This window comes from Pinus tabuliformis, chromosome 5_1 (assembly GCF_031772625.1).
Source record: "Pinus tabuliformis cultivar Carrire ecotype Pingquan chromosome 5_1, CPIR1, whole genome shotgun sequence".
NCBI classification, from domain to species: Eukaryota; Viridiplantae; Streptophyta; class Pinopsida; order Pinales; family Pinaceae; genus Pinus; species Pinus tabuliformis.
This window is the reverse complement of record NC_142305.1, coordinates 766,125,755-766,138,950: the sequence shown is the minus strand read 5'-3', so window position 1 is coordinate 766,138,950 and position 13,196 is coordinate 766,125,755. Positions and strand designations below refer to the sequence as shown.

The 13,196-nt window shown below is 42.4% G+C and overlaps 1 protein-coding gene across 1 annotated transcript; it reads left to right on the top strand.

The window, feature by feature from the left end:
• The first annotated feature begins 611 nt into the window (after positions 1 to 611).
• Positions 612 to 13,108, top strand: LOC149167174 (uncharacterized). The gene is made up of 5 exons (XM_089430395.1): positions 612 to 952; positions 6,117 to 6,226; positions 6,978 to 8,624; positions 8,826 to 10,973; positions 11,058 to 13,108. The coding sequence occupies exons 1-5, from the start codon at positions 612 to 614 to the stop codon at positions 13,106 to 13,108; spliced, it is 6,297 nt and encodes a 2,098-aa protein (XP_089286521.1).
• The last annotated feature ends 88 nt before the right edge of the window (positions 13,109 to 13,196 follow it).

Sequence of the window (13,196 nt, the reverse complement as noted above, 5' to 3'; positions counted from 1 at the left end):
TAGGATTGCATAGTACACTGGGGGAGGATTTTTTTGGTCCAAGGGTCAATTTCGGGAGCTGCACGGGATTTAATCGGTGGGGATGGCGTAAGCAGTTTCGCCACATCGCTAACGGGAGGCAGGCGGTATACGTACAACAGCCAGCGATCCCACTTATTGGTTGACGGGATGCGGCGAAAACTGTCGATATCGTGTGTTAACACGCAGGCAAGTCTCGGCGACGGGAGGAGCGATCACTGTCGGATGATCCGACGGACGGTTGGATGGCGAGGAATGTGCGTGAAGTTTAATGCGTGGGAAAATCAACGGAAACTCTTAGATCAAAGACGCGGCAGATCAACAGCGCAGGGTAGACTTATTTTCTATTAGCTCTTTCGTCAAAAATAATTCCTCTCTTCCCTCCGATTCATATCTGCACAGGGTATCATCTTAAATTGCATGATCTGGAAAATCCTTTTTTTTTGGATTGCTCAGTACACAAGGCGAGGTTATTTATGGATTGGGGGTCAGATGTATCAGCCATGGAGGCCATGATCCAAGCAATGATGCAGGCTGAGTCTTGTAAGGGCACTACCATGTTGACAAACGACTGGTAGTCCACGCTGGCCGACATGACTATCAATCCTTTGATGCAATCGGATGACTTGGATGGAAACTATTATCATAATCCCCAATCCTCCCGCGAAGGAATCCGAAGAGAACATGTAGAACATGAACCCTCATACTGTATCAAGAAGAACATAAAACCTGTTAAAACAATCCTGCCTCCAGCGGCGATAAAGTTAGACAACATTTATCTAATTGACCGTATAGAAAGCCTACAGGAGAACGCATTGGTTGGTCGGTGGAATTTCCCTAAGATGGACGATGCCAAGATGAGAAAATGGTTAGAGTCTCAATGGAAAACTGTGATTGGCTACATCCCCATCATAGCCAAACTGATGAAGGAATGGTATTGCTTTCATTTTCTGAGTGCCAGTGACCTGGAAGAAATTCAGACTCGGCCATGGGTGCATGGAAGGAGTTTCCTGGTGCTACACAAATGTTACATTGGCTATAATCCACTGAAGAATATGCCCATAAATAATTTAATATGGGTCAAACTCCCAGGCCTTCCTCTGGAGTTATGTTCAAAGGAAACATTAGCAGGGATAGGAAATTCCATAGGAAGATGTGTATATGTTGATCCAAGATGTCTGGGGGTGAAAGACAAACAGGTTGCATGAGTTCTCATTGAGAAAGCCTATAGAGGTGGTTTCCCCGAACATATCGAGATATCATGGAGGGATCTAAAGATAAATCAAAGATTGGACTTTTGGGGAGTACCCTTCAAGTGCTCAGTATGCCACAAGACTGGACATCTCCATAAAAACTGTACTTGACAGTCTGTGCTAAAAAACCGAATATATCCATGGAAAATATCTTTCGGAAAGGAAAGGTCTTCCTATTCTGAAAAGGTAAAGGCATCCTCTTCTATAAGCTCATCTCCCTTAGAATCTGGTAAACTGAAGGGGGTTTTTTATTCTGAAGACGACTATCAAAATTTCTCCTCCCCCGTTAAGGAATCAGTAACTCAGTTCCAGTCCTCTCCACCATTATACTCTCAAAAAAAATGCAACCTTCCTGAAAGTTAAAGTAGACCCCTCGGCTCATCTGAGAAAAGGAATCCCATCTTGCTTTGCACTTCCCCTTCAGATCCAATTTCTAGCAAAGATTGCCCAATCCCTCTTCCGGTTCCCCAATCGATTAATACTTTTAAAATGGACCCTCAAATCACTTTTATCTCATCTTCATCTCCTTCTTCGAAAAATGGACCGTCTCTTTCTCAGAAAGGAAAGGAACCTTTGGTTTCAGCGACCCCTCTAAACTCCCCTGTTTCATCCCCATTAAATTCGATAGGTAGTGATCTGGACTACCTTCTTAGTAAGAAATTGCTTGAGTTCAGACCCCTGACCATTCATAAACCTCAAAAACTATCATCCCCTCAAATAAGTCCAAATTCAGCACAAAATATCATAGTGAGAAGGAAAAATAATCGGGGCACCAGGCATTTTAGAGGAAGGGCTGATGGTGCTAGCAGAGGAATTCGTAATCTCTCTTTAGTAGATGTGCCGATCATTGATATGATGGAAGAAGGGCCTCTTAGAGCAAGTGTGGCCGCAAAGCCTTCTAAATAACCTTCATCTTATCCATGAATATAAGGGGGCTGGGGGCTGATAAAAAAAATTTAGCCCTTAAGAATCTTTTTATTACTAAACAGCCCAAAATAATTCTAATCCAAGAAACCATGCACAACACTCCTGTAACTATTTCTTATTTCTGAAAAATGTTTCCTACTTGGCATATGGTTGCTTTGGAGGCAAATGGTCTTTCTAGGGGCCTAGCAGTTTTATGGAACCCTGAGTGGATCAGAGAAAAATCATTTAAATGCTTTGCGGGCATTCTTGTATCGACGTCTATTAGGGGAAAAGAATGGCCCATAAACATTTTAAACATGTATGCTCCTTACAAAAACAGGACAACATATTGGGAGAAATTTTTTGCATCAGAAATTGTTGATGTTGAGTATTTGATGATTGCAGGAGATCTAAATGTCATGCTAAACACTGAGTAAATATGGGGGAACAATTGGCAAAAATATCCTCTTGCTGACCGCATTAGATATGAACTATTGCACAGGAATCTTGTTGACACAAATCTGCCTAAAATGAGGCCAACATGGGACAATGGAAGAACTGAAGGAGCATATTAGCAAAGAGACTTGATCGTTTCATTCTTCATGAAATTATTATTGACAGTCTAGGCATGCCCTATACATCTATAGGAAATGATTTTATATCAGACCATAGGCCGATTTTCTTAGGATGGAGAGAAAAGGAATTCAGGAAAGGGTACCCTTTTAAATTTAACAGGCTATGTTTGGAAGACACTGATTTCAATGAAGCCATAATTAGACAATGGAAGGAATTAGCATCAAAAGAGAATATGCCTCCATTCTTAACTTTTAGAGATAAGATGGCTTCCATTAGAATTTTTGTAAAGGATTGGCAGTTTAAGAAAAGACAACAAAACAGATCAGCCCTTCAGGAAATTCAGAAGGAATTGGATAGCATCTCAGGAAATTTAGTTGCTCATGGTATCCCTTTCAACATGAGATGTCGAATAAAGGAATTGCAAAGGAGGAAATGAAAAATACTGGAACAGGAAGAGGCATCATGGAGATTAAAGAGCAGGGCAATCTGGCTAAAGGAAGGAGACAAAAATTCAAAAATTTTTCACAGATTTGCAAGCTCAAGAAGAGAAAAGAATTCTATATGGAAAATAAAGGACGGAAAGGGAGTCTTCCTATACTCTCAACAAGACATCTCAAGTGAAGCAGTGAGATATTTTGGAAATCAATACAGAAGATCTGATGTTTGCAGAATCTAGGACATTCTGTGGGGAATAGATCCTTTTCCTCAAATGTTTGACGACGATCAAAATGATTATCTCTTTCAGCCAATAACGGAGGAGGAACTTCTAGGAACCATAAAATCCTTTAAAAAGGATAAATGCCCAAGACCAGATGGCTAGATGATCGAGTTCTTCATACATTTCTTTAATCTCATCAAACAAGATCTGCTAAGGATGGTTGAGGGCTCAAGAATGTCAGCCAGCATCCACCAGATTACCTCATCCACTCATATCGCCCTCATCCCCAAGGAAAAGGAAGCGAAATCTTTCCAAGACTACAAGCCGATATCTCTCTACAACATTTCATACAAAATCATTTCAAAAATTATCGTAGAAAGGTTAAAAGGAACTTTGTCAAAGTATTTATCAAAGGATCAACATGCTTCTTTGAAAGGAAGAAATATTCTGGACGCTATTGCTAATACTCAGGAGGTATTTTTTTCCATGCACAAAAAAAATATTGAAGCTGTCATCTTCAAAATTGATCTCCGTAAGGCATATGACTGCCTGGAGTGGGGCTTCATCAGAAGCCTCCTTGCAAAGATTGGTCTAAGAGAAAACATGATAAATTGGGTAATGGCCTGTGTTGAGAAGGTGAACTATGTTGTTATAATAAATGGGATTCCATCTTCTTTTTTTCTTGCTGCCAAGGGCCTGCGCCAAGGATGCCCGCTATCTCCCTTATTGTTTATCCTGTCAATGGACTCGTTAAGCTTGCACATCAACAAGGCAGTTGTTGAAAACAGATGTCAACCTCTGAGGATATGCAGGAACAATTATATATCGTATAATCTATTTGTTGATGATATACTTATTTTTGCAATGCTTTGCAGGCTCACTTGGTTATGCTTATATGATATCCTCGAAAAGTTTCAATGGGCCATTGGCCTACAAATAAATGAATCTAAATCTACTCTCTTACATAATGATGGTGATTTGGAACTAATAGAGTGTATTTCTTCTCTCTTTGGGATTGAGGCTCGGTCCATCAATCAGGGAATGAAATACTTAGGATTCCAGCTAAAGGCAAAGGATACTCTAAAATGGATTGGCAATGGATTATAGAAAGACACTATAAAAATATTTTAGTATGGGAATATAAATTCCTTTCTTTGGCAGGAAGAGTCATTCTGGCTCAATTAGTCCTTACACAACTCGTGGTTTACTGGGCGCATCTTTTTTTTCTTCTAGCTATCATTATACAGAAAATGAACAAGATAACATCAAATTTTATTTGGGGTGGTCAAGCTGAGAAAAGAAAATATCACCTGTCTAAGTTATCTGCCATCTCGTGCCAAAAAATCTGGGGGGTTGGGGGCTGCTGGACCTATGGGTCTTTGGAAAGGCCCTTCTATGCAAATCTCTATGGAGAGGGATTTTCATAGATGGTCCATGGAGCGATACCATAAAAAAGAAGTACATGGGCAATAAGGATATCTCATACTGGTTCAGAATAGGAAGGATCGGCTCCATAAATGGTTCTGTAATATGGCTAAGTTTTCGTAAGATAGAAAGGTTTTTCCTAAAGAATTTGATTTGGAGCTTCCAAACTGGTAGCAAGATTCTCATAGGATATGATTCTTTCTTGAGCAGACAGGAGGAAATCATCTTGCCTGAGACACTTCTTATTTTTTTCCACAGAAAAGGTTATTTTACCTGGGACAAACTTATTGCAGAATGGCATGGACCCTTCCCTATATGGAAAGAAGATGGCAATATGGGGATGACTGAGAATGTAGCTAGACAGTGGAAGAATTTAAAAGTTTGTCTGAGAAACTGCGGTATACATCGCTCCTTGGATTTCAATGTCCTAACTTCGAAAGATATGAAAGGGATATCCCAGGTTCGAGTAAATGATATTTACCTGAGTCTGATAGCCTCAAGAAATGCCACTCCCAGCTCTATTTTTCCATCTGCTTTCTGGAAATCAGGATGCCTATCCAAATCCATTTTTTTTCGTGGCTGGTTTTCCACAATAAGATCTTATCTTGGGAAAACTTGAAAAAGAGGGGCTGGCAGGGTCCGGGTCTCTGCTCAATCTGCAATTCTGAGGATGAAACAAGCTGTCATATGTTCCTTCTCTGTCAAAAAATGCAGCAGTTATGACAAGCATTGGAAACTTTATATGGTTTTCCTCATGTTTCTCACTCATCCATACAAGAGGCTTTTGTTTGGTGGAGCAGGCAAAAGGAATCCTGGAGGCCAATTTTTATCATTTCCTTATGGTGCATTTGGAAATGGAGAAACAACAAAATCTTTAAGGAAAGTAAGGAGCCTTTCATGGAAATCTTCCATAGCATATCTTTTCTTTTTGATTCCTTATCTGAAAAGCCTCCAAAGGAAAAAAGATTAATTCCCATCTTGGATGATCAGTCTCATAACATGTTCCCGAAAGCATTCTTTGATGGAGCGGCACAAAAAAACTCTTGTGGCTGTGGTATCCACATCATCATGGATGAAAATACACAATTTCTTATTTCATGGAATGGAGGAAATGGATTTGGCCGCAAGGCGGAGACGATGGCCCTTGCGTGGCTTCTCTCTTTCTATTTCTTCTTTAATATTTAGTTTGTCTCAATTTTTGGGGATTCCAAGGTAATGGTTGATTTTGTATTGGGAAAAATCCATATTAGCAATCCTCAACTTGCAGGTTGGATGAACAGGATTGTTTTCCTATGGGAAAGGATGGAAGGATGCTCCATTCAGCACATTTACAGGGTTCAGAACAAGAAGGCAGATAGTTTATCAAAGGAAGGTCTGTTTTCAGCTCCAGGTATATGGCACATGAAGGTAATTTCAGACATGCAAGTGTTCTCTATCACCAAATTTTCTTTACCTGATACATAATACCATCTGGCGGGTATCAGGTATGTTTTTTTTTCAATTCTGCTTTTGGCTGTCCTCATTATATTTTTTGTCAATCACCTTTTTAGGAATGGGTTGTATCCTCACGGGGGGTCTTGGTACTCCAAATTTTGTATCTGCAAAATATTATCCCTGAGGCTCCTTGCTTCACAGATTGGTTGTCTTTTTTGATGATCTTCAGACCTATGTTTTTTGGGGATTTCTATCCTCTTTCTCAGGTTTTCTTCTTGTAACAGATTATCAGTCCATTTCCAGCTCATATGGTTTCTATCTGGCAATGTATTCTGAACATTATATTCCTTATATAATATAAATCACGCTTTTTCTTTCCTGAAAAAACAAAAGAGATTCTAAAAAGGACAATATCATTGGATGAAACATTATAAACTTGACAGGTAATGTGATGAGAAAAACAAAATAAAATTTGCTAACAATCCCAATAGAAAGTAGCACAAAAAAATCTATCATTGTACTATTAACCTATTAATTTGGTCAAACATGTTAAATAATTTTCAAAATAAATTATTTTTCTAGTTTTTGGAAAAAAAAAAAAAATATATTAGCATTTATCTCTAATGTTATGGTTGGGAATTTGAAGATGTTAATTATACTAATTAACTAAATTAAATGATAACTAATTTCGATCTCTGAGAGCGCAGAGCGAGCTCTGAAACCTGCTCCTAGGGTTTCTTCCCTGCACCTCTCGATCCTTCCACCAGCGCTGGCAGCACACCAACTTCGATTCGAGGTTCTCATCCAAAGAGGCCGGGTTCTGGCCCGACAGATGACAGAAGGGGGGTCCACGGGGACCCCATCCTACAGGAACGCAGTCATGCAAAAGAACAAAATTGCTGAAGGCTTCAAGATCTCAGGATATGAAGCCCGAAAAGACGACTCTGGCACTAGCATTGGAATGGCAGCCCAGGGGCAGAAAGATCCAAATCATGGATCAGAAACGCCAGAACAGGACAGCAACGGAAAGAAAAAACACGTGAACAAATCAGTAGCAGGCAAGAGCAGTTCGGGTCCAATACTTGAACCGTCAGACGGAGAAAAGGACCACAGAGAAGAAAAGCGAACTGCAGAAAAGGAGGATAAAGCGGAAGCCTCCAACCTCAGCTCCAAAAATAACCTGCAAGGTATCTGCAAACCAAAAAAGAAGGAAGCTCTCCGAGTGGTCTTCTCAGACCCAGATATTCAGGTCTACAGAGACCACATGATGGAGCATGCAATCATATGCAAGTTTATGGGCCTGTGGCCAACAGAACGAGCTCTCTGCATCTGGATCAAGCAACACTGGAGACCAAAAGGTGATGTCAAACTCCACCTAGGAGCTAAAGGTTTTTTCACTGTGGTTTTTTCTAACCTAGAAGATAAGGATAGAATCTTTGATGGAGGCCCGTATTTTCTTTCCTCTGCAGGCCTCTACATGAGGCCCTGGAAAGCAAACTTTGCGCCTGAAAAAGAAACTTTCACCCGAGTCCCCGTTTGGATCCGGCTTTTCTCATTACCTATAGACTACTGGGGACTAGCAACACTTAAGAGCATCGGAGACCGCCTCGGCACCTTCATTAAAGCCTCAGAGGCAACCATGCAAAGGAAGTACACCTCCTGTGCCAGGATCTGCGTTGAAATGGATGTCTCAGGCGCCTTGCATGACGGACTATGGCTAGAGTTCAGAGATGAAGATTATTTCCAAGCCATCGACTACGAACAGATCCCCTTCCGATGCAGGAAGTGTCACGAACATGGCCACCTGATCAGGGAATGTCCATTAAACAAACCAGTAGAAGAGGCCAAATCTGAGCAGCCAGCAAAGGACCAAGAGGTTTTCAAAAAGCCAAAACCTCGACAAAGGGCATACAGGAAAAAAATTAACAAAGCAGCAAAAGACCCTAGCAGAATACTCAATCCGTTCAACATCTTAGATTCAGAAGCAGACTCAGAAGGCAACCAAAAAGAAACTACGCCTCCAGAAGCTCCCCAACAGAATAATACAGACTATGGAATCACGGATGCAGAGGAGTTCACTGAAGACACAGAAACTCAAACTCAGGAAGTAACAGTCGCCGGAGACGAAGACATAGACATGCTAACAAGCGATGGGGGAAGTGAAGATCTGGAACTCAACGAAGTCCTAGAAAAAGAAGGAGTGAATTTGCCAGCTATGGAAAAGCAATGGAAAACCCAAGGGCTGGACAACATCCCAGAGGAAGAAATCAGGAAAATCAGAGATCTCTTCATTGCAAAACAACAAGCCGCCATGGACAAGCAAAAGAAAAGATTGGGAATCATGAAAGGCACAGGTAACCATCCTAAAACTCTGTTTATTCACTCACTAGGACGCAAGCAGAATAAAAGAAGAGGAAGAAGGACAAACGGAGAGGTCCTCCATGATTTGGGTATATTCTTGATCAATTCAGGGAAAATCAAGGACTTGCATTCCTTCTTATCCCCCCAATAACCTCCTCGTTTTCCAATGAAAATCACATCCTGGAATATAAGAGGGCTCAACAGCCTCAACAAGCAACGACTTCTCAAAAGGAAGTTACAACAGGAAAAGCCAGACATCATGTTCATTCAAGAAACAAAATGCACCTCTGCTCAGCTGGAGAACATCTCCAGAAAGCTAGGAAACTCTGTCAAATACATAGACGTTGCAAGTCAAGGAAGGGAAGGAGGCATCGCAACTCTTTGGGACTCCAGAACCATTGAAATAACATCTATGGAAGCTACCAGATCATACATTGCTACAGAATTTCAACTAACAGGTAATTCTGAATTTTACCTCTGTATAAATGTTTATGGTCCACAACGCTTAGAAGATAAAGTATCTTTCCTGAGCATGTTAACAAAATTAAAACAGAGATACCAGCATTTCAAGATAATTATGGGAGGGGATTTCAATATGATTACTACCCTCCTGGAAAAAAAAGGAGGTCTCAGACGTCTCAACAAGGACTCAGAGCTCTTTATCAACTTCATGGATTCGGCCAAGCTAATTGACATCCCTCCTAACAATGGGCTCTTCACTTGGAACAACCGAAGAGGAGGAGTAAACAGGATAGCCTCTCGCCTTGACCGTTTTTTGATTTCTGAAAACATTTTATTGGAAGGAACAACAGTCGCCTCTGACATTCTCCCCAGTGGGGGATCAGACCACTGGCCCATTGCCCTGGAAGCCGCGTTCCTTGAGACCCCCAAAAACAGGCCCTTTAGGTTTGAGAAATTTTGGCTCACTCACCCAAATTTCCAGGAACTGGTAAAAAAATGGTGGGAAGAGCCCAGGGTTATCAGAGGGACCAAGATGTTTAAACTTCAGTCCAAACTGAAGTTCATCAAACTCAAAATAAAGGAATGGAATTCAACCGAATTTGGCAATATCTTCAAGGATAAACATAATATAGAGGACCAACTAAGTGAAATTCACAAAGATTGGGCCTCAGGGATTAACAAAGAAAACTCCATTGAACAGGAAAGGATTCTTATGCAGAAATGGCATCTCCGTTGCCAGCAGGAAGAAATCCTTTGGAAGCAAAAATCCCGCATCCAATGGTTAAAGGAGGGAGAAAGAAACACAAAATTCTTCCATAGATCGACAATGGATTACAGGGGAGCAAACAAAATCCTCAAGCTCACCAATGCTGCTGGAGAAGTCACTCAGAATCACAATGAGATCTCATCTCTGCTCATCACCCACTTCAAGCAAATTGCCCAGGAATCTCAAGAAGATCGAGTGGAAGCCTGTGAGGAAATAACGCAGACCATTCCCCATCTCATCACTCCAGCACAGAATGCCTCTCTGCTAAGAAAGATATCTATGGAGGAGGTGGAGGAAGCTATTCAAGACATGCCAAATGATAAAGCCCCTGGCCCAGATGGTTTTACAATAAATTTCTACAAAGCATGCTGGCAAACTGTCAAAACTGAGATTTGGGAAGTTGTCGAAGACTCAAGGCGCTCTGGCTCAATCCTCAAAGGCCTGAACTCCACCTTCCTAGCACTGATTCCCAAAGAGGAGGAAGCCCGAACTCCTGAAAAATTCCGCCCCATAGCTCTGTGCAACGTGATTTATAAAATCATCTCTAAGGTCATCGCCAACAGACTTAAACCGATCCTCCCAAACATCATATCGGAGGAGCAGTCGGGCTTCGTGGAAGGTAGACAAATCCTGGACAACATCCTCCTGGCACAGGAGATGACTCACACTCTTCAGTCAAAAAAAATCCCTGGAATGATGATCCAATTAGACCTTTCAAAAGCTTTTGACAAAGTTAATTGGAATTATCTAGAGGCCACTTTAAAGGCTTTTGGTTTTGACAACAGGTGGACCAACTGGATCCTCGCTCTCATCAAGTCAACAAATTTTTCTATTCTGGTTAATGGATCCCCCTCGGCAACCTTCTCGCCATCTCGCGGCATCAGGCAGGGCGACCCCTTATCCCCCTTCCTCTTCGTGATTCTCATGGAAGGGCTTAGCAGATATATTCACAAAGCCAAAACAGAAGGAAGAATCAAAGGTTTGCGCCCTTTCCCTTCCTCCCCTGCAACTACTCATCAGCAGTTTGCCGATGATACCATGCTGCACTGTTCCCCCACTGTCAAAGAGGCCAAGGCTTTCAAAGCTATTCTCTCTCTTTTTAGCAAAGCTTCAGGTATGGAAGTCAACCATTCTAAATCAACAATTTTTTTCTTTAACACTCATGTCTCAATTCAGAACCATCTCACGGGCATTCTAGGATTTCGCAAAGGCTCGCTTCCCTCGAAGTATCTGGGAGCTCCGCTCACCACCAAGCCATGGCAAAAGATCCACTGGGAAAGGCTCATAGCTAACCTGGAAAAAAGGAGCAAGCATTGGACCCACAGGGCCCTAAACTTTGCGGGGCGCCTAGTTTTAACTAAAGCTATCCTCCAGGCTATCCCTCAGTACATGCTCTCTATCCTCCCGGCTCCTAAAGCCATCCTGCAGCAAATTCGATCCATCCAAAGATCCTTTCTCTGGAGTGGCAGCACAGAAAAAAGGAAATGGGCGCTAGTAGCATGGGATAAGATCTGTCAATCGAAAAGGGCAGGAGGATTAAACCTAATAGATCCTGATATCACCAACAAAACAGGAGGTGCCAAGCTGTGGTGGCGCTGGCTCAAAGAGACCAACCTCCCCTGGGCCCGCCACTGGAAGGAGAAATACGCCCCCAACTGCAGGGATCAAGACCTCATCAGACTCCAGGAGTTGCCAGAGGGATCTCCAATCTGGAATCACGCAAAAAAAAACCGAAGTATCATTCAGGACCATAGTTTCTGGGAGATCCGCAATGGGGAATCAGCCCTCTTTTGGGAAGATGCATGGCAACAGCACCCCAAGCTTGAAAGCCCAGACCTTGGAAATTATAAAATACACTGTCAAAGCAGGGGACTTTTCACAGTTCATCAATACTGGATTCCCAATGGTTATGACCAAACCTGGCGTGAATGGACTCTTCCAGACACAGGAAACCCCAACGAGGAACCCAACAAAATTCATGATCTGCTCCAAGTTCTACATCAAAGAAAAATTAGGAATACTGCGGGGGCAGACAAGCTGAGATGGGGTATGAAAGGAAATGGAAATTTCACTCTAAAAGAAGCAAGAGAACAGCTAGAACTCTCAGAACAGGGGGAGCCAGCCCCGTGGCTCAATCAGGTCTGGGATCCCCTTTTCTGGCCAAAAATCCAAACCTTCCTCTGGCTCCTCATGCGGCGAAAGACTCTCACCTGGGAGAACCTGAGGAAAAAAGGCTTTGAGGGTCCCTCTTTCTGTCCAATGTGTAAGCAAGCCGAAGAAACAATGAATCACCTATTCAATGTATGTGAATGGGCAAATCATATTTGGCAAGGGTTTGAGGCCATCATGCAGCAACAGAACAGGGATTTAGAATCAATACAAAGTACCATCTCCAATTGGCCTATCAATTACTCGGAAAACCACCAAATCAATAGCATTTGGAAAATCCTGCCTGGTTTCATTACATGGACAATCTGGAAAGAAAGAAACAGGAGAATTTTTCAAAATGAACATAGGGATCTTGAGCATCTGAAAATTACCCTAATTGAGAACATTCGCCAATTGATTCAGGTTAAGAGTCATTTCGACCCGTCCAATAAAATCTCTGAGAAAGATCAAAGAATTCTGACTGCTTTCAACATTCGTTCTGAGCAAAGTCATCAAATCCCGACCAACAAGCCGAATACCAGAAACACGCCTAATCGATGGTCTCGCCCTCCTGGTGGCTTCCTGAAACTGAACTTCGATGGGGCCTCTCGAGGCAACCCGGGACCAGCGGGCATCGGAGGCCTCATTCGTAACCAGAGAGGAGAAATTCTCCACATCTTCAGCCAAGCGTTGGGGGAAGCCACCAACAACGAAATGGAATTTGCCGCTATGGAGAAAGGGCTAAAAATCTTACACAGGAAACAGGCAGGCAATGCAATCATCGAAGGCGACTCTGAAATTGCAATTCTAGTGGCAAGGAAAATCTATGGTGGCACACCGATTAGCAAAGTAACCAAACACTGGCGTTTGGCCATGGTCACTGAGAGTATAGGAAATTTGCTTGGGAAAATGAAGGGACTCGTCTTTCAGCCGATAAGAAGGCAAGCAAACTCGGTAGCAGACCACCTGGCAAACCATGGGATTGATAACCCAAATGGAACGGTGGACAGCTGTTGGCACCAGGTCATGCACAATCAGCTCAAGGAAAGGTGCTCTCACCTCGCACGCTTGGACTTGGTGGCAGATGACGCGGCAGAATGACTGGCCGCCTTTTTCCATTCCTCAAATCAATGGATAGGACGACAGGACGGAAGCGTTCAATTCACAGCAAGTTTCAAAGGACCTTGTG

Excerpts from the sequence above, each read along its gene's own strand:
- LOC149167174 (XM_089430395.1), top strand. The coding sequence starts at position 612 with ATGACTATCAATCCTTTGATGCAATCGGATGACTTGGATGGAAACTAT. Across the intron at positions 6,227-6,977 it reads AGGTCTGTTTTCAGCTCCAG|AGCGAGCTCTGAAACCTGCT; the intron begins GTATATGGCACA and ends CTGAGAGCGCAG. Across the intron at positions 10,974-11,057 it reads TCTTTTTAGCAAAGCTTCAG|GATTTCGCAAAGGCTCGCTT; the intron begins GTATGGAAGTCA and ends CGGGCATTCTAG.